This window comes from Gymnoscopelus braueri (genome assembly GCF_963280865.1).
Source record: "Gymnoscopelus braueri genome assembly, chromosome: 15".
NCBI lineage: Eukaryota > Metazoa > Chordata > Actinopteri > Myctophiformes > Myctophidae > Gymnoscopelus > Gymnoscopelus braueri.
The window spans coordinates 36,282,546-36,304,070 of NC_137620.1; the positions used below are offsets into that span (position 1 = coordinate 36,282,546).

Here is a 21,525-nt window from a genome sequence, read left to right on the forward strand (position 1 = left end):
CGTACACTCGCCAACCGGAATCCACAGTACATCAATTAATCAAACCGGAATCCGCAACCGGACAACTGGACCACCCCCAGCCCCCCAGCCCCCCCCCCTACGTCCTATGGGGGACGAGAAGGTTCGAGAAGGTACCACAAAGTTCTCGGCTTGGAGAGGACAGGCTGTTTGTTTGCAGCCAGAGGATTTTTTCTTTTTGTATTCATTGTTATTTATTATATATATAGCCTATAGGCTATATTTGCGTCTTCTAATTAATTAATTGTGCTCAAGAGCCAAAGCGTTCACTTATAAGAGGTGGAGAAGGAGAGAAAAAGAGAGAAGAAAGAAAGGAACATTTTGCTCTTAGTTATTTTATTTCTTTTATCATTCTTTGAGGATCTTCGAGGGAAGATTCGAACAGCTGCAGCCTGCAGGTAAGGTAAATAGCAAATCTACAAGTTCACAAAACTGAGCCGTACCTGCCAGCTCTCCTGTTTTCACCAGGCGACTCCTGTTTTTCTCCTGTTTTGGGGTGTACAGAGTATTGTATGTGGGTAATGCAATTTTATAGAGATAGTCACTTTTAAGTAATTAGTGGTTATTATTAGATATGGCTCTTTTATTTCTACTTTTAACTTTTTAATGGATCCTATTTAAGTAAAGCCTGATAAAGCCTGGGGGGGGGCAGACCTCCCGCTTGGCGGGCAATGGCGGCGTGGTCAGTATGCCCCCCCCCCCCCCCCCATCAAACTATCAAAAAGCTAGCTTTTAAGAAAACACAAAAGCATCAATTTGTACACGTTTAGGCCACACTTAAATGTATATTATTTATGTTATTACAAAAAAAAATATGAATATATTTTTTTAAAACGGCTTCTCAATTATTAGATTAATTGGAAAAGTAAGCGATAAAATAACTGCTAAGAAAATAATCGATAGTCGCAGCCCTAGCCCTGGCACAACAGATTGTCAAATGGAGGTCTGCAGCCACATACATATCAATGTGGGGGTCCTTGAGATGAAAATGTTCCACAACTTTATACACCATGTATTTCCATATGTTTATTCACTGACATCTGAGTGTACCTGGTATACTGCTGCTATTCTTTGAATATGATTTAATTTTTTATTTCCCTCGTTACATACCGTCACTGTTGGGCAGAATCCTTGTATCTTTATATTTAATTTAGTTATGTTTTCTTCCTTTCATAAATGCCCTACTAAGTAATGGATTTCGACATACAAGGTTTTTTCACCCGACAGCGACAATATGTTTATTATTATTGCATTATCATTGCTGCTAGTACAGTCTCTGGGGAACTAGAACAAAAATAATTGTCTCCGCCAGGCCGGACGGCTGAAGTCCAGAGACTATGTTTTCGCCTCTGTTCGTCCGTCCGTCCATGTGTCTGTGTATCCGTCTGTGAACAGCTAATCTCCGGCATTGCACACTCCCAGTAGGCCAGTGAAGAACTTCAAAAAGAAGAAAAAAACATGTGCCTAATACCTAATAATGTGATTCTCTTTTTGTGTTTTCTGTTCAGGTCAACTCTCGTCATCAAGACATTCTTCTCAGTGGAAACCAGGCAAAAATGTCCGGCTTCAGACACCCCCAGTTGTCCAGTTCCAACCCAGGATCACTGACTAATGGTTCAACTGACAACGACGAGGAGGACATGGAGACAGGGGAGGTAGGTAGTCGATCAGACCCGCTATGCGTCATGTGACGGTGCAGTCAGTCATGTGCTGACTGGACGACGAGTTACAGTAGGCGGGCCGTACACTCGCCAACCGGAATCCACAGTACATCAATTAATCAATCAAACCGGCATCCACAACCGGACAACTGAACAGCGTCCCACCCACTACAAATCTGCTGTGCACTACTATACAGTATAGCATGTCCTATGGGGGACGCGAAGGTGGACGATTTTCATTTGATAGCCGTTGGCGGGGAATCTCTTTGGGGAAAGTCCCTTCCCCTAAAAGTGTCTATGGACAGCCAAAAGGGTCATATTGTACGTGTCACATTTTAACCACTTGAACTCCTGCATCCCTATTCTGGAGGGAACATTAACCAAAAAAATGCCGATCTACAAGTAGTCTTATAGATCTGCTACTTTTGGGTATATTTCGTGCAGACGGAATAAGTAGTACTTAGTACAGTTGCAATTAAGTTTGATAAAGACTAGAGTGTTTAAATGGTTAAATCACACGTGACCAGGGGGCCCCCTACTCCTTATCTCTGTAGAAGAACAGTTCATCACAAAGTTCTGGGCTTGGAGAGGACAGGCTGTGTTGCTTGCAGCCAGAGGATTTTTTTCTTCTTTTTGTATTCATTGTTATTTATTATATATAGCCTATAGGCTATATTTGCGTCTTCTAATTAATTAACTGTGCTTAAGAGCCAAAGTGTTCACTTATAAGAGGTGGAGAAGGAGAGAAAAAGAGAGAAGAAAGAAAGGAACATTTTGCTCTTAGTTAGGCTATTTTATTTTATTTTTTATCATTCTTTGAGAATCTCAGAGGGAAGATTCGAACAGCAGATCTACAAAACCATACCTGCCAACTCTCCTGTTTTTCTCCTGTTTTTGGGTGTACAGTATACTGTATGTGGGTAATGCAATTTTAAAGAGATAGTCACTTTTAAGTGCCTAATACCTAATAATGTGATTCTCTTTTTGTGTTTTCTGTTCAGGTCAACTCTCGTCATCAAGACATTCTTCTCAGTGGAAACCAGGCAAAAATGTCTGGCTTCAGACACCCCCAGTTGTCCAGTTCCAACCCAGGATCACTGACTAATGGTTCAACTGACAACGACGAGGAGGACATGGAGACAGGGGAGGTAGGTAGTCGATCAGACCCGCTACCCCAAGGCCATTGGACTTGTATTGTTAGGCATTGTTTTTCAATTGCAAATCATAAGAGCACACATTACACCACAGTTAGTTGCTCCATAGGATTGCCAATATCTCACAATAACAGCGTTCCTTTGTCTTACCTGCCACCTAGCCACAGTAGTGTTTTTAGTTTCATTACACAACATTGGTATCCCCCTGTACCTGTCAAAATACTTCAAAAACGTAAAAAAAAGTCCACAATCACAATACCAGAGGCAGCTCCACGGATCATGTTCAACCCAGATTTGGCACAACAAAGGGAATGAACTCTTTCTCATGCTATGCAACAAAAATGTGGAATGCCCTACCAAAAGGAGTAAAGGAGTGTAAAACCCTACTCACTTTCAAAATTGCCCTAAAGAAACAGCTTCAGGAGGCTGCAATTCCAAACTGGCCCCTGTCAAAGTCTTAACGTAACCCCCCCCCCCCCACCCCCTGAACTCTTCTCTTTTTCTTTTGTACATATTTCTTATGTCTCATACCAGCAACCTGTAAACTGATTGTATGACGTTCTGTATAGTAGTGTATATCTGTCTGTCTCTTATATGTCATCATGATTTGTGTGCGTGGGAACTCATTTTAAACAAGCTTAGTGCTTTACGAGTTATCCAATTTAGTAGACCTTGTAATGTGAATTGTACTTCCATGTACTGTTTCTCATGTCTTACTAAATAAAGTACATCAATCAATCAATCAATCAGTTTAATATTAATCATGATTAGGGCATTTTGTTGACTAAAACTATGACGAAAAAAATCATTTTCACTGACGAAAACTAGATAAAAACTAAACTAATGATGAATAAATATATTGACAATTTCGTCAACAAATAAAAACTATACTAAAATCAACATGAAGATCGACTATTGCCGGCATGCAGAATTCGGGCATAACGACACCATCACGTCAACTACATCAACTGTAGATTTAGTTGACTAAAATATTATAATATTTAGTTAAAGTTGTACAATGCAAAATCACAAATAACGATTTTTAGCAACCTCTGCTGGTCACTACCGTCACTGCATACAATTTCCCTAGTCCTCGATTACCCAGAATTCCATTCGTTTTCACCGGAAGCCGGAAGCGTTTCAAAAAGCGATCTTTTAATTGTTTTATACTATCTACGGATCGTTTCTCTTAGCCAGTGGAGCATTAGTTACCATGAGCTGTGCTTTCTTTTTCTGTTCTTTTTCGATCTCCCAATCCTACATTATCTTAAAATCAGCGTGAGGTTCCTTTTTGTTAATAGCGCGGTAGTTCCTGGCCAAACAGGAAACCGTTGCGGTAGTTCCTGAGGACGTCGGCCACGACGTCATGACGTTGGCCAGGAACGTCATTTTCCCGGGAAAGTCCCCCCCGTACACGTTCAATAGAAAATATATAAATAAAAGGCTTCCGGGGGTGAAATTCACGGAGTGGGTGTTGTGAAACTTTTGCCACTCGCAAAAGATATACAATTTAACTTTAGTTTTGTTGAAAACGTTACCTAGTATTACTTTAACTCAAACTAGACTAAAACTAAAACATTTCAGATGACTAAAATATGACTAAAACTAAATGGAATTTTATTCAAAAGACTATGACTAAACTAAAGACTAAACTAAATAAAAAAATTTGCTGTCAAAATTAACACTGGATTAGGGATGGGTATCGTTTGGATTTTATTGATGCTGATTCTGCCTTTCGTTTCCAGTTCTTATCGATTCCCCGTTTCTGGAAGAAAAACAAAACAAAACAGTTAACTGAAGTAAATAGTACTTGTACAAATTGTGTATATTCCTACTTGGAACACAACTTTAGTACCCAACCCTAATAATTGTTGTATAATCGCAATAGTATACTGATGGTCATGCTCTACCATTCAATCTACTACTACAATCTACTAATTACAGGGATGGCTGATGTTAGCTGAGATTGAGCATTGAGTTAATAATTCCAGTAACAATTATATTGAAATGTCTTTCCTTTGCAGGAACCAGGTCATCAGAATGGTAAATATTGACCTCTTTATCATATATTGATTTACTTATTGGTCCACAATGGCTACATAATGAATATGTCTCTACTGGAAATGAAATCTATCTATAAAGACAAATGGTGTGTGTGTGTGTTTGTTTGTTTGTTTCTCCAGATGTGCAGCAGTCAGACATCACTCAGAAAGCTCTTGAGATGGGTCTGGGCCGCCATTTGGTAGAGAGAACCCTCCAGAAGATGAGAAGGACTGGGTCAGAATACTCTATAATAGAGGATTTTATCCAGGACTATTTCAATCAGAACCCAGAGAGCAATGCTGCCAAGACACAAGGTACCTGTTTTTCCATGTTTGTATCCTTCATACATAACTGAACTTGTGAACAAATAAGACAGGTGTTCAATAATGGCAGGGTTCCCAACTTCCCATGCAGATCTCTGACATCGGGCTCTATTTCTATGGAGCAACCAATTTAACTAGTTACACTGATAATATGGATACAAGGTGCAAAGGGGTTGTATTCATCTCTGAATAAGTCATGGGTGTGTTTTGTGTGAAGTCTCTAGTCTCGATAGACTTAGAGTATAAAGTCAAAATACAATTTCAGCGTGGCACCTAGGGGACGAGCCTTCTAGAAGAGGGTCTGTCTTTGTGAATTGTTATTCACCTGCCAAATGTCCCTCAAAGTACTTAATAAGTAAGTACTATAATTCTCCCTTTCAGATGAGACTCTGTTGGAGCTGCAGAGGCGAAAAGAATGTAAAGTATGTATCGACAGGGACACATGTATTGTCTTCATCCCGTGCGGTCACCTGGTCACCTGCCAGGAGTGTGCTGAGGCCCTCGACAAGTGTCCTATCTGCTACCGTGACATCACACGGAGGCAGATGTCATACTGGACTTAGCTTAAAGCTAAGTGCTACTTCCTTGAATGCATTGTTAATTTTGACAGCAAATTTTGATTTAGTCTTAGTCTTAGTCGACTAAATATCAAAATCTTAGTCTTTTAGTCTTAGTCCTAGTCATAGTCTTAGATGATCTTTTTTATAGTTTTACTAAAAAACAAAAACAAATGCCTGCCCCCCCTCCACAACAGTAGATGTAGGTAGCCTTTGTCTTTAAATGAGGGGCAGGCAGGGGACCACCTGTAGTTACCCGGCAGGTACAATATAAATAGGGCACAGAGAAGGCTACCTGCACTTTCATTACTGTACTACAAGATGAAGGAGCCAGGAACGAACAGCACCAGCACCGCGGTGCCATGACCCACCATCAAGCCGCCAACAGTGGACAGCACCGATAGCACCTGCAAGGAGTGTGCAGAGGTCTTCGACAAGTGTCCCATCTGCCGCCGAGACATCACACAGAAGCAAATGACATATACATAGCTTAAAGATAAGTGCTACTTTCTTGAACGAATGAAATGTGCACGTTTTTAATTGCTTATAATTTTTTTTTTTTTTTTTTTTACTAAAAAACTAACATCTGATCCCCCTTGACAACAGTAGATGTATGTAGCCTTTGTCTTTAAATGAGGGGCGGGCAGGGGACCACCTGTACATACCTGGCAGGTGAAATATAAATACGCAGAGAAGGCTGCCTGCACTTTCATTACTGTACTACAAGATGAAGAAAAACAGCACCAGCAAGCTGGCACTAATTTGTCACCTCCTGTCAGCCACGACGGGCCATAACGGCTGAGGGGACATGCAGGAACTGGGGCTACCTAAGTCTCGGCGCACAACCGGACGTGCCGTTACCGTCCAGTGCCGCGTAGGGATGGCGATGAACCCAGTGATCCCTGTATGGTTCCACTCAATGCCTGGCAGAGGCCCTACCGCACTTTCATTACTGTACTACAAGAGGAAGGAGCCAGGAAACAGCAAACACAACAGCACACAACTGTTTTGAGCGCCCAGGTATGCAGAACGGAGCCTTCCATCAATGGCTATACTTATTGCTGGGAACCTCGGTATATTTTGGTCGCCTCCAATCATCATGAAAAATGGAAATATGCAGTTCTTTTTCACCTCCTGTCACCCGCGACGGGCCATAACGGCTGAGGGGACATGCAGGAACTGGGGCTACCTAAGTCTCGGCGCACAACCGGACGTGCTGTTACCGTCCAGTGCCGCGTCGGGATGGCGATGAACCCAGTGATCCCTGTATGGTTTCACTCAATGCCTGGCAGAGGCCCTACCGCACTTTCATTACTGTACTACAAGAGGAAGGAGCCAGGAAACAGCACACACAACAGCACACAACTGTTTTGAGCGCCCAGGTATGCAGAACGGAGCCTTCCATCAATGGCTATACTTATTGCTGGGAGCCTCGGTATATTTTGGTCGCCTCCAATCATCATGAAAAATGGCAATATATAGTTCTTTGTCACCTCCTATCAGCCGCGACCGGCCATAACGGCTGAGGGGCCATGCAGGAACTGGGGCTACCTAAGTCTCGGCGCACAACCGGACGTGCCGTTACCGTCCAGTGCCGCGTCGGGATGGCGATGAACCCAGTGATCCCTGTATGGTTCCGCTCAGTGCTGGTGCGCTCAATGCCTGGCAGAGGCCCTACCGCACTCAGTTTCACGAACAGCATCGACAGTGCCAGCACAAATCTCCAAGACCCACTGCCGGGACGGTGACAGTGGGCGGCCCGGCCAGCAACGAGCAGCGCCGCAATGGGTACCGGCTCATCAAAGCTGTGACTGCGCGTCGACTCGCATGCGTAGTAGTGTCACCTCCGTGTGCAACCCCATACGCCAGCTCGTGCACAAACTTGTGAGTCGAACCCAGCATGTCCATTGCGCTTCATCAGAGCAGAGGAGCCCGATTGTGCAAAGCAACGACCTACAGCCGAATCGCCGGTAGAAGGCTGCACCAACAGTGCCAGGAAACCACCGTGCAATGTGCTGCTTTGAAAATAAAAAATACAAAAAATGACTATTGTTGCGTATTGTGTTAAGGTTGATAAATGGGTACTCTAACCTGATTGGCTTAAATTAGCAACATTACATTACATTACAGTCACTTAGAGCAGACGCTTTTATCCAAAGCGACTTACAGTAAGTGCATTCAACATAAGTAGCCCCCGTTTTTCCGGGGACACTCACGGAGGGGTCCGTTCACAAACGGTCTACGCAGGGTCCGCAGCGCAGAGTGGGGACAACGCTCGGACGGGAATCTAACGCAACTGTTTTGAGCGCCCAGGTATGCAGAACGGAGCCTTCCATCAATGGGTATACTTATTGCTGGGAGCCTCTGTATATTTTGGTCGCCTCCAATCATCATTAAAAATGGCAATATGCACTTCTTTGTCACCTCCTGTCAGCTGCGACGGGCCATAACGGCTGAGGGGACATGCAGGAACTGGGGCTACCTAAGTCTCGGCGCACAACCGGACGTGCCGTTACCGTCCAGTGCCGCGTCGGGATGGCGATGAACCCAGTGATCCCTGTATGGTTCCACTCAATGCCTGGCAGAGGCCCTACCGCACTTTTATTTCTGTACTACAAGAGGAAGGAGCCAGGAAAAAACAGCACCAGCACCGCTGGCACTTCTTTGTCACCTCCTGTCAGCCGCGACGGGCCATAACGGCTGAGGGGACATGCAGGAACTGGGGCTACCTAAGTCTCGGCGCACAACCGGACGTGCCGTTACCGTCCAGTGCCGCGTCGGGATGGCGATGAACCCAGTGATCCCTGTATGGTTCTGCTCAATGCCTGGCAGAGGCCCTACCGCACTTTCATTACTGTACTACAAGAGGAAGGAGCCAGGAAAAAACAGCACCAGCACCGCTGGCACTTCTTTGTCACCTCCTGTCAGCCGCGACAGGCCATAACGGCTGAGGGGACATGCAGGAACTGGGGCTACCTAAGTCTCGGCGCACAACTGGACGTGCCGTTACCGTCCAGTGCCGCGTCGGGATGGCGATGAACCCAGTGATCCCTGTATGTTTCCGCTCAATGCCTGGCAGAGGCCCTACTGCACTTTCATTACTGTACTACAAGAGGAAGGAGCCAGGAAAAAACAGCACCAGCACCGCTGGCACTTCTTTGTCACGTCCTGTCAGCCGCGACGGGCCAAATGTCCCGAATTGGCAGAGGGTACCGAAGGGGGCATGGTATGCTAAAGGTAAGTGGGGAGGATTGTGGATTTGATGGAAGTCTCCGTTCTGCATACCTGGGCGCTCAAAACAGTTGCGTTAGACGGCCTGGTCCTTGTTCTGAACCTCTCGTGTTCTTCGCCCCTCCCGTTTGTATGAGAGCGGGTGAAAACTTCTGGGAACTCAGATTACTCGTGTTCAGAACAAGATCAGCAATGATTAGAGAATCAGCCCAGGTAAGGATGTATGCAGGTGGCTGGAGTGATATTCAGAGGAAAATCACCTTCAATCAATCGCCTGTTCAATCAACCGACAGTGCCAGTAAGACCAACGTGCCAATCAACCTGTTTAAGACAGGAGTATTTAATTACAATTAATTGAAGCAACAAAACATAATGGTGATTGTCCTCTGTCAGGGTTGATCAGCAGAGACCAGACGCTCCTTGTGGTTCCATGAAGAGCGATCATTCCATGGATCAACCTTTAAGGCGGTTACACACCGGCGAATGTGCGAATATACGCAAAATTCGGACTCGTTCCGAATAATTAAAAGACGCTTTTTCGCTTTTCCGCTTTTTCGCGCCATGTACGCTTGCATTGACTTTATAAGGTTTTTAAAAAAAAGCGTATTATTTGCACGAAAAAATCGCCCCGGTGTGTAAGGACCTTTAGCCTTCAAAGATGGACAACACTATACTGAACACAGGTTTGAATTTACCAGACGGATAATAAAAATGATAATTTAAAAACTCTACGAGTTTCTATACTAATATTACTTGAACAGTGAGCATCCGGTACCTTTAGTTTTTAGTCTCTGAAACAAGTGAGTGAAGTCAAATCATAATGGTGTGCTTTCATCTTTCCACAAGCTGACATCCATCCATCCATTCATCCATCTTCAACCGCTTATCCAGAGTCGGGTCACACAGGCATAACAGTGGACCTGGGTGCTGCAAGTGTATTGCTGCTCGGCAGCAGTGTTATAGCGGTGTTTAACACTTCAAATGGCCATACTTCGGTGACCATACTTTGGTGACCATCTGCGCAACATAGGACTAGATTTGAAGGCTGCGTAGCGACCTGAAAATCTAGTTTAATATATTAACAGTACATCCAGCTAGTTTTCCTCTTGAAATGTCATTCTGACATTGATCCGACGCTGATCTATTGGAAAGTTTTGGCCTCTGAACTTTGTTTGGTTTGGCAAGCCCTGCCGAAGCTGAAAAAAATTTGCCTTTGTTGCTGCTGCTGCTGGCTTTAAGCGGAAGCATTTGAAAATTGTGTGAACAAGTCTCTAGTCACGATAGACCAGAGTAAAAAGAAAAAACATTGCAGCGTGGCACCTAGGGGAAGAGCCTTCTAGAAGGTCTGTCTTTGTGCCTGTCTGTGTGAATTGTTATTCACCTTCAAAATGTCCCTCAAAGTACTTACAGTATAATTCTCCCTTTCAGATGAGAATCCGTTGGGGCTGCAGAGGAGAAACGAATGCAAAATATGCATGGACAGGGACACATGCATTGCCTTCATCCCGTGCGGTCACCTGGTCACCTGCAAGGAGTGTGCAGAGGTCTTCGACAAGTGTCCCATCTGCTGCCGAGACATCACACAGAAGCAAATGACATACAGTATACATAGCTTAAAGATAAGTGCTACTTTCTTGAACAAATGTAATGTGTACTGCAAATCTGAAATGTACATTTTTTTATCTTATCTTATAATTTATTTATTTTTTTACTAAAAAACTAACATCTGATCCCCCTTGACAACAGTAGATGTAGGTGGCCTTTGTCTTTTAAATGAGGGGGGGGGGCAGGGGACCACCTGTACTTACCTGGCAGGTGAAATATAAAAACGCAGAGAAGGCTGCCTGCACTTTCATTACTGTACTACAAGATGAAGGAGTCAGGAAACAGCACACACAACAGCACACACAACTGTTTTTAGCGCCCAGGTATGCAGAACGGAGCCTTCCATCGCCTCCAATCATCATGAAAAATGGCAATATGCACTTCTTTGTCACCTCCTGTCAGCTGCGACGGGCCATAACGGCTGAGGGGACATGCAGGAACTGGGGCTACCTAAGTCTCGGCGCACAACCGGACGTGCCGTTACCGTCCAGTGCCGCGTCGGGATGGCGATGAACCCAGTGATCCCTGTATGGTTCCACTCAATGCCTGGCTGACGCCCTACCGCACTTTCATTACTGTACTACAAGAGGAAGGAGCCAGGAAAAAACAGCACCAGCACCGCTGGCACTTCTTTGTCACCTCCTGTCAGCCGCGACGGGCCATAACGGCTGAGGGGACATGCAGGAACTGGGGCTACCTAAGTCTCGGCGCACAACCGGACGTGCCGTTACCGTCCAGTGCCGCGTCGGGATGGCGATGAACCCAGTGATCCCTGTATGGTTCCACTCAATGCCTGGCAGAGGCCCTACCACACTTTCATTACTGTACTACAAGAGGAAGGAGCCAGGAAAAAACAGCACCAGCACCGCTGGCACTTCTTTGTCACCTCCTGTCAGCCGCGACGGCCCATAACGGCTGAGGGGACATGCAGGAACTGGGGCTACCTAAGTCTCGGCGCACAACCGGACGTGCCGTTACCGTCCAGTGCCGCGTCGGGATGGCGATGAACCCAGTGATCCCTGTATGGTTCCGCTCAATGCCTGGCAGAGGCCCTACTGCACTTTCATTACTGTACTACAAGAGGAAGGAGCCAGGAAAAAACAGCACCAGCACCGCTGGCACTTCTTTGTCACCTACTGTCAGCCGCGACGGGCCATAACGGCTGAGGGGACATGCAGGAACTGGGGCTACCTAAGTCTCGGCGCACAACCGGACGTGCCGTTACCGTCCAGTGCCGCGTCGGGATGGCGATGAACCCAGTGATCCCTGTATGTTTCCGCTCAATTTCTGGCAGAGGCCCTACGGCACTTTCATTACTGCGGTGCCAATACCCACCGCTAAACCGCCGACAGCACCGACAGTGCCAGCACAAATCTCCAAGACCCACTGCCGGGGCGGTGACAGCGGGCGGCCAGCAACGAGCAGCGCCGCAATGGGTATATGGGATGCGAAATGTCCCGAATTGGCAGAAGGTACCGAAGGGGGCATGGTATGCTAAAGGTAAGTGGGGAGGATCGTGGATTTGATGGAAGTCTCCGTTCTGCATACCTGGGCGCTCAAAACAGTTGCGTTAGACGGCCTGGTCCTTGTTCTGAACCTCTCGTGTTCAGAACAAGATCAGCAATGATTAGAGAATCAGCCCAGGTAAGGATGTATGCAGGTGGCTGGAGTGATATTCAGAGGAAAATCACCTTCAATCAATCGCCTGTTCAATCAACCGACAGTGCCAGACCAACGTGCCAATCAACCTGTTTAAGACGGGAGTATTTATTTACAAATAATTGAAGCAACAAAACATAATGGTGATTGTTCTCTGTCAGGGTTGATCAGCAGAGACCAGACGCTCCTTGTGGTTCCATTTAGAGCGATCATTCCATGGATCAACCTTTAGCCTTCAAAGATGGACAACACTCTACTGAACACAGGTTTGAATTTACCAGACAGATAATAAAAATGATAATTTAAAAACTCTACGAGTTTCTATACTAATATTACTTGAACAGTGAGCATCCGGTACCTTTAGTTTTTAGTCTCTGAAACAAGTGAGTGAAGTCAAATCATAATGGTGTGTTTTCATCTTTCCACAAGCTGACATCTATCCATCCATTCATCCATCTTCAACCGCTTATCCAGAGTCGGGTCGCGGAGGCAACAGTTCCAGCAGAGAGCTCCAAGAGATATACCTGACCACAGGATCCAGAGTCGGTAATGTATAAGGAAAGTTAATGTTTTGACATTGTGTGTGTCTCCTTTTGGCCCAGGATACCCTTGCATCCTGGGCCAAAAGGCTCAGCAGCGACTGTACTGACTCCGCCGCCTGAAGAAGTTCGGAGTAGGACATCGCATCCTCAGGCTGTATTACAACAGTTCGGTTGAAGGCGTCCTAACATGTTGTGTCACGGCCTGGTATGGGAACTGTACTGCCCGAGAAAAGATCAGCCTACAGCGAGTAGTGCGATCGGCAGAGCGTATAATGGGAGGTGAGCTCCCAGCGTTCCAGGAACTGTACAAAAAGCGGTGCGTGGTCAAAGCCAAGCGCATCATCAAGGACAAGCACCACCCAAGTCACAAACTGTTCAAAACCCTACAACGACCGCGACCGGGCAAGGGGCCCTACCGCAGTATCAAGAGTTCCACCACCAGGTTCTGGTGCAGTTTTAATCCGGCTGCTGTCAGACTGCTGAATGAGGCATGAGCCTTGTTTAGCAGACTTTTTTTTGGCTCTTCCTGAACACACCTGTGGATTATACCAGGGACAAATGACTTGGACTTAGCTCCTCCTTGGACATACCTGTGGACTACACCAGGTACAAATGATTTATTTATTTTTTGCTCTCCCTCATGGAGCTACATGCGGATTATACCAGGGTCAGTCCACCTTAGGTGGATTATGCGGTTGACACGCACTGACTTTTTGCACCTTAATCCCATGTATATAACGCACTGACTTTTATTTTGTCTTTTTATTGTGCTATTTTTTTCTCTAAGCGTCCATAAGTATATCATGCACAGTATACATACAATGCTGCTATGCTCAGGCACCTTAGTTTTTCTTTTATCTCAGGTACTATTGTAAACATGTAGATAACTTGTTTGGCCTTTTTGTTGTTCTCTTGTTTGATCTCCTTCCCACTTGCCCCCCCCCACCCCTCTTCTTCCTCCCCCCTCTTCTTTCTATGGAAATAAATTTGCGATGGGAACGATGTACAAAAAAGAATTTCACCCACTTTTTTACCTTGTAAACCTGTGATGTGACAATAAACCTGATTCTGATTCTGATTCTGATTCAAATAAATGCTTGCTGAGCCATCAATGAGCAGCACCAGCACCGTAAAGCCAAGACCCACCGCCGGGCCGCCGACAACGGGCAGCACCTGACAAGACCACCATGTGCTGCTTTGAGAATTCATATTTTTTATCTGCAATACCTGATGTGATCATTTGTGTAATAAATACATACATTGACCAAATGTTAGTTGATAAATGGGTGCTCTCTCCTGATTACAATGAAATGTGTACAGGCTCATCAGAGCTGAGGGAACCAGGAGGGTTGAGCAGTTGTGTATTCTACTGTGTTACGCTATATATATACGTAGTGTGACCTGCAGAAACTTTTCGTAGCATAGCCCTCTACTAACCATTTCATCCATTGAAAACGCCCTAGCGTATCTCCACGACTACGTGCATGTCGTGCAGGGAATGATTATCGTATCCCTCCGAAAAAAACCTATACACCACTGGGGTGAGTCCCGGCTCATCAATTTACAATTTAGGCATTTATCAAACGCTCTTAATCCAGAGCGAGGTAAACACAAGGTAATACATCAAATGCATAGAGATAGTAATCTAGGATCATATAGGTAAACCAAGAATTTATAGTCAGTATAAACAGTATAATATCAAAAAGTAAATAAGTACATTGAAACTATACAAACTAGGATGCCAGGTCAACAAATGAACCTGGCATCTGTCTAAATAACATGCTATCTAAATTACATTTTAACCTTTGCATGAGCCTGCAAGGTCATCAAGGCGCTAGGGCAAGATGAAGTCTGAGAGGTGAGTCTTCAAATTACGACGGAAGATTGGGAGTGAGTCTGCAGTTCTAAGGCAATTGGGAGTTCGTTCCACAGTTTGGGAGCCAGAAGGTCTGGTTGAGCGCCTGGAGAATTCTGAAGTTCTTATCTATTACATTCAGTATATCAACGCTGTGGCTATCAAGGCCTTCCTTCTTACTGGAGCACAGCTACTGTGCTCCGCACTCTATAAAGTAAAGGTTGACGGCCCAAGGTTCCACAATGGACCATCAATTCAGGTAGAGGACTTTTTGATTAGTCAAATAATGAAGTGTTTTATATACGTATAAAGTACTGTATATACACACATACTATAACTAATCCACGCAGATTTTTCTAATTGATTAGTCTAATTAACCACATATATGCCTTACTTTTTTACTCCATACAACGGTGTCACATAAAAGCAAAAAGAGATAGGAATAGGAATAATTTGATTATGAGATATCGTATGTTGGCCTGCGGGTGGTGCTATAGGATAAGTAAGGGGATAGGGTCAATCAGTTTTTGGCCTACTGGTAGCACTTAATGGCAGATCTTGGGTCTCCACAATCAGTATAGGGGTGATCCTCGGTTCATAAAATAGAAGATAGGAGGAGGTGAATAGGCTACTGCTGGATTTGCCTCGGGGGAAGGTGAGTCAGTAGAATACAACAACAGTGTGTGGGGGGAGGAATTAATTGCCATAATGACTAAAAATCGAAACAAAAAAAAGTATTTCACTACTCTTAGTGGATAGTGCTTACTGGATAGTGTATAGATCATGAATTTATAAATAATCTAATGTCTAATGTCAATGATGAAGAATGGAACCTCCTCTTGTATAGTAGATGCAAAAGTTTTACTTCATAAGAACATGCACCTTTGATAATAAAATAGATTGTAAAGCTATCTGGGAAGCCAATTAAACAGGCTGAAATTGGGCGTAATGATGTGATCCCTGCCTGGCTGCTGCACTTTGTACCATTCGGCAAAAGTTTGGCAATTTTTTGAGTTTTACTGAACAACGGAACACAATACAACCAGCTTTAATATTACTTTTACATTTATTTGGTCATAAAAGGTATGTTTCTGAGTAGTAAACAACGAAGCATTGATTGGGATATAAAAAAGGTACATTAAAAAAATGCACACAATTGTTTTACACATGCAAAAATTACTTCAGCATCATAGTATTCTACTCCAACCAGCTCAGCCCTTACTTCAACAGTTAGTGGCTTCAACACTCTGTGAGAGAAAACACTAAATAGATAATAGGTGTAACTGATAAATTGACCAATCGCCAGGACCGTCATTTTGTCTTCATGTCCCTTGTTATGTTTACAAACTCTTTACATGGAATACATCACTCAATCCCTGACTAATCTCGCACACACACACACACACACACACGCACGTGCACACGCACAAATACACACTCCAGTCCATTCAGGTTAGATGACCTTCATAAGGACAGCCAGTGAAAGGTAGAACTTTAACCAAAGTGAGGAAGTCTACCAGCGATAAGGGTGTGTGTGTGTGTGTGTTTGTGTGTGTGTGTGTGTGTGTGTGTGTGTGTGTGTGTGTGTGTGTGTGTGTGTGTGTGTGTGTGTGTGTGTGTGTGTGTGTGTGTGTGTGTGTGTGTGTGTGTGCGCGTGCGTGCGTGTATATGTCTGTTGTGAAGGTCAGGGCAGGGAATTACTTTAGTCAATGTAATGTACTCACACAGTTACATAAATATGTATAAGAATGCATGTATGTGTCTCAACATTGACAATACTATGTACAGCACACGTATGTGCATGCGTGTACTCATATGCACAACATCATTGAAAACCCTAATGCAGTTCCCATTCTGAGCACATGCCAAGTACAGAACGGGCTGATTCCTTAGCGCCCGGTATTGCTGCTTGCAGCATTGTCGAGAACCACAGTATGGCTGCTCGCAGCGTTCTGGAGAACCGCTCATCCTATCGACTTCACTCTAAACACTGCACTCCCCTGGGCTCTAAGCAACACACATGGCATGCCAAGTCTGAAGTCCAGCAGATGAACGGTTCTCGAGATATACGAAGGATAGACAGACGGACAGACATACAGTACAGTAGAGATTCCTTGAATGTATAACTACAGCAGAGGTTCTCAAAGGTTTTAATTTCAAGGACCCCCATAACTCTGAGAGTGTACAAATGGAACGAAATGGACCGTAAGAGTCCATATAGGTTCCATTTGTACATTCTCAGAGTTACAGACCTGTAAGGATCCATTTAGTTTTTAGGAACCCCGAGGGTCCCTGGACCCCACTTTGAGAACCACTGAGCTATAGTAGATAGTTGTCTCCTTCCGACCACTGCTCATTAGCGCCTATTGATCACTGATTACCCAGCTGACAGAGCTATAAATGGCACTGATTAACGTGTTGAATGGGAGAACACGGCTTTGACATGAATCAATGAGTCAATCATTAATTTTTTTCGACCATAAAGCTCTCGCCAACGGCAAGTGAACTTTCCATTCGTCTGGGTTACACATCAACAGCGAAGCTGTTTCATAGTGCTAAACCCAAGGATAGATAGGTCTTCACAGTGGCTGGAATGTTACAAAAACTCAGACAGTTTAAAGCCTAATTTATGCTCCGTCGCAAGACGGTGTCGACAGTGTCGCCAAAATAGCCAACCCACAAGCTCACAACATGTCGCGGATGCGACGAAGTTGTTCAAAGCATGAATTGGCCTTTTGGGGCTTCTCCCTTCCTTAGTCAGGTCCATGTGAAATCAACAACAACACAGAACGTATGCATCCTGCAAACTGGCACCAATGGCTGGAGACCATAAATGTTATACGGAGAAATTTAGGCACACATTTTCTGGGTGAATTATTTGTATAGTACATCATTATGCTGTCAGCATGTCCCCCAGAAATATGTATCTGTGATGATGGAGAGTCCCCTGATTTAGATGATGCGTGTCTCCAAGATACGGCTATTCAGAGGTTGGGACAAATCTATGAAGTACCATGCCCAGGTCTGACATTATTACTACACAATTATAATTCTTAAAATTGATTAATATTGTCCAGACAGTAGTCCATTCCAGCTCTATCTGAACTCTGCCAAAGCGGCATTGTGCTGGTGCTTTGTCTTCGACGAAGGTGAGGATGATGAAGATGAGTTGACGGGCGTGAGCGTGACGCTGTAGAGGTTGGTTACGAATGCTTCCCAGCCTCGACGGAAGGCTCGGTCCAGGGCCTGATGGGTAACGAGAGGGCAAAGGTCAGTCATTTATCAACTTGATAGGCAACACAGAGCAGTGGTTCTCAAACTTTCAAATTAATACATATTCGGCCGCAGACCCCCATCTGAAAATATCTTGAGCCACGTGTCGTGAGCTTAAGTTATAGATCAGCTATTTTTGCTACTTTTGCGTGACATTGTCATACGACAAAGTATAATAAAATAAAATAAATTGAAATATGGAAATACAAGGGTGGTCTTTCAAAAATAGCAGACCTACAAGCTCACAACGCATCGCGACGTGTCGTGAGCTTGTAGATCAGCTATTTTTGCTACTTTTGCGAGACATTGTCATACGACAAAGTTTAATGTATATTAAAATGTGAAATATGGAGATACAAGGTTTCTGCCCGACAGTGGCAGAAATATGAGTGATTACCTAAGAATAGGGATTTAGTATTTCATGAATGAACTGTGTGTGTTAGGAGGAATGATCTCTAACCTCATAGAAGGTCAGACATAAACCTAAGAAGGAATGCTGGTGAGACAGAGGAGGTGATTGGTTAATGGCAATGGAATGTTTATGGTGTGGGCATACTGGGCGGGGGATCAGGGGACGATAGAGCAGTGTGTGTGTGTGTGTGTGTGTGTGTGTGCGTGTGCGTGTGCGTGTGTGTGTGTGTGTGTGTGTGTGTGTGTGTGTGTGTGTGTGTGTGTGTGTGTGTGTGTGTGTGTTGAAGGAGGGGTCATTTGGAAAAACTGGAAGTCGAAAATCTCTGCAATTACATGAAGCAGGTAGTATTACATGCGGTAGAAACCACTCAAACCAGACTTATACATATATTTTGTGTGTCTGTGTGTGTGCGTGCGTGCATGTGACTAGTAGTTGCACAACAGACAAGTTGTTCAAAGGGCTTATTTGTCCAAAAGACAGTTGTACCCCTTCAATGGGAGCAAAGAGGGCATTTCGTAAGGTCACCTCACATACATTGTAGGCTATCTGGTGTAGGCTACACTGAAAGCCTGTTAACCAAAGAGCCAAATTAACATAACTTCTTCAACTTTACTTTTTGATGCTGAATTTACCTGTACAGTAGCTACCTGGGCATGATATCATCACTGTCAGGGAGAAACCTTGTATCTCCCGTATTCTATCATGCTATCTTCATGCGTTATGTTTTTGTATGACAGTGACATAGGCATATGCAAATAAAGCAGTTTTATATACGGTATCTTCCAATATATAGAACATTTAGGTATAAGGTATAGAAATTTGATCTGGCACTTTTTTGAGGCACTAAGGAACTTCTGTCAAGGATATTACCGTAACTAAATTAAAAAAAACTATTAAAAAAGTGCCAGGACTGATTCTTTATCATTCATATTGGCAGAATCGGCTTTGTTTGTATTTGTTTGTGATAAAATGCAGATTTTGAGACCTAGCCAATCAACAAGAGTGAATTAAATAACTACTTTATGTTTCCCTTTGTCTCTGAGATGCGACTATTCCGGTTTGGGGAAAATGTACGAAGTACAATGATACATGCAACCCCAGGTTCTACCAAAGTTCAACATCGCTTTATCGTCTGTAAACATGAAGTAGAAGAAAAGGAAAACATTCCTATCAGGGATTACCTAATGGGTCGTGACATGGAGAAAGCAGGCTGTACTTTGACCCTAAGAATATAATTATTATTAGGGGGATATAAAAGTCTCCATGGTGACTAATAGCTCAGCATACAGTACAGTAGGCCTATGAGGAAACAGTTGTACTCTTGGAACGTAGACAGTGAAACTGGACTGAGAACGTCACGCCACCAATCTGTTCCGCTAGCTCACCGAATTAATCTGTTAATAGGGCAGGGTAAAGCTAAATAATACTCTGTGCTGTGCTGTGCTGTGCGTGTGCGTGTGTGCGTGTGTGTGTGTGTGTAAGCTGATTGAGGACACGTGTCTAATTGAGACAAAGGACAAAGGGCAAACTTGGTGATGAATGCAGTTTCATATGGTTAGGGTGAGGGTTGAGTCATGTGTAGGTTACATTGAGGCATGTGTATGTTACATTGAGGCGGGTGAAGAACGTTAGGGTACGGGTAAAGGTTAAATTTGCTATGGTTAAGGTGGTTAGGCATGTATCTGTTTTGGTTAAGGCCTAACTACTTTATTTTAGTCTTTATTGGCTTTTGACTTTACTATATGACACCTAAATTTCCCCCAGAGATCAATAAAGGTTTATCTTAGGGTTAGGTACATGTATCTGTTAGGGCTAGCAAGGTCAGGGTAAGTTAAGATCAGGGTAATTATTAGGGTTCAGTTAATGGTTTGATCAGTTAAGATTAAGGTTAGGATAAGGGGATAAGGAATGAATGTAAGTCAAAAGTTTACAAAATCAACAAATGAAATAGGCCTACTTGAACAACTTAAGCCCTATTTTTTTTTTACTTTGTCGTATGACGGTGTCGTGCAGATCTACAAGCTCACAACAAGGTCTACAAGCTTATCTGCTTGTTTGACATTTTTTGAAAATCCAAAGGATGACGTGCCCAAAATAGGGATGCCAGGTTGAACAGTTCTCTCTCTCTCTCTCTCACCTTGCGGTAGTTCTTCACGGTGTGCCTCTTCACGACCTTCATCCCCTCCTCCTGCTCTCTCCTCATCCTCATCTCCTCCTCTCCCACCTCCTCCTCCTCCTCCTCCTCCTCTCTTCCCCTCTTCTTGTCTCTTATGAGGACCTGGTCGTCCTCTTCCTCCCGGAAGTGAATGTGCGCGGGCTCCCGCGTCCCTCGCCCTCCCTCCTCTTCCTCCGTCTCCTTCTTCCTCCTCTCCAACCCCACTTCTTCCGGCACGGTCCCGGTGACCTCCAGCACCTCCGTGCCCGGGCTGTGCCTCCCGTCTTGGGGTGCGTCCTCCTCGGGCTTGGCCTCCTTCTGCTTCCTCCTGGAGCTTCTCCTCCACCTGCTGCTGAGTCGACTGGGTTTCCTGCGGAGGAGAGTCTCCCCGTCGTCTTCCATCAATCCCTCGCTGAAGTCAAAGGTGTCAATAGCGGCCTCTCCCCTCTCTTCTTGCCCGTACGGGGCTATTGTCGGGCCGCTGTCGTTCATAGGGTTGTTCTGCTTCTCCTCCTCGCCGTCCCGCTCTCCGGCGTCGCCGTCCGGCTCGTCCAGGCGTCCGTAGAAGCCGTTTGCTTTGTCCAGGAACTTGGGAGCCCGGAGGGAGCTCCGAACGGAACTCATCCTGGAGGTCTTGCCGATCGTCATCTTCTCTGTTCTGCCTCTGGTGTCACTCACTCTCTTGTCTTTGTTTGTGCTGAAAGGGAGAGAAACAGAAAAGGCAAGATATTAGTTTAATGCCACACACACACACACACACACACACACACACACACACACACACACACACACACACACACACACACACACACACACACACCATCATGTAGATAAGGGAGATAGTGCCATATACACTGGAGGTCAGTGGAAGGTATCTCCTTTATCAGCCCCTTCCTGAGAGGAGAGGAATGCTGCTGGCTGAATGCATGTGTTTGAGTGTGTTTGTGTGCGTGCGTACGTATACGTACGTGCGTGTGTGCGCTCGCACACTTGTGTGTGTGTGGTAGGTTGGAGTCAGTGTTATCAGGGATATGCAG

General features: G+C 44.7%; 2 protein-coding genes across 3 annotated transcripts in view; one reads left to right on the plus strand and one right to left on the minus strand.

Annotated features, from left to right (window-relative positions):
* Positions 1-195: 195 nt before the first annotated feature.
* Positions 196-13,809, plus strand: LOC308102099 (E3 ubiquitin-protein ligase XIAP-like). 2 transcript variants are annotated; one of them, XM_080451703.1, is made up of 7 exons: positions 196-421; positions 1,527-1,673; positions 2,681-2,827; positions 4,858-4,876; positions 5,017-5,190; positions 5,581-12,517; positions 12,681-13,809. In XM_080451703.1, exons 2-6 carry the CDS (start codon positions 1,575-1,577, stop codon positions 5,760-5,762), a joined length of 621 nt encoding a protein of 206 aa, XP_080307829.1. In that variant the 5' UTR covers positions 196-421; positions 1,527-1,574; the 3' UTR covers positions 5,763-12,517; positions 12,681-13,809. The 2 variants fall into 2 exon arrangements, with proteins under 2 accessions (XP_080307829.1, XP_080307828.1); XM_080451702.1 differs by having other exon boundaries at positions 196-416.
* Positions 13,810-15,777: 1,968 nt separating this feature from the next.
* Positions 15,778-21,525, minus strand: part of LOC308101712 (uncharacterized protein) — a 7,021-nt gene continuing 1,273 nt past the window's right edge. The window contains exons 2-3 of the mRNA XM_080451165.1: positions 20,471-21,185; positions 15,778-17,894 (exon numbers count right to left, since the gene is read on the minus strand). Coding sequence (XP_080307291.1) covers positions 17,745-17,894; positions 20,471-21,136 — 816 coding nt within the window. The 5' untranslated portion in view covers positions 21,137-21,185 and the 3' untranslated portion in view covers positions 15,778-17,744. The remainder of the gene's footprint in view (positions 17,895-20,470; positions 21,186-21,525) is intronic.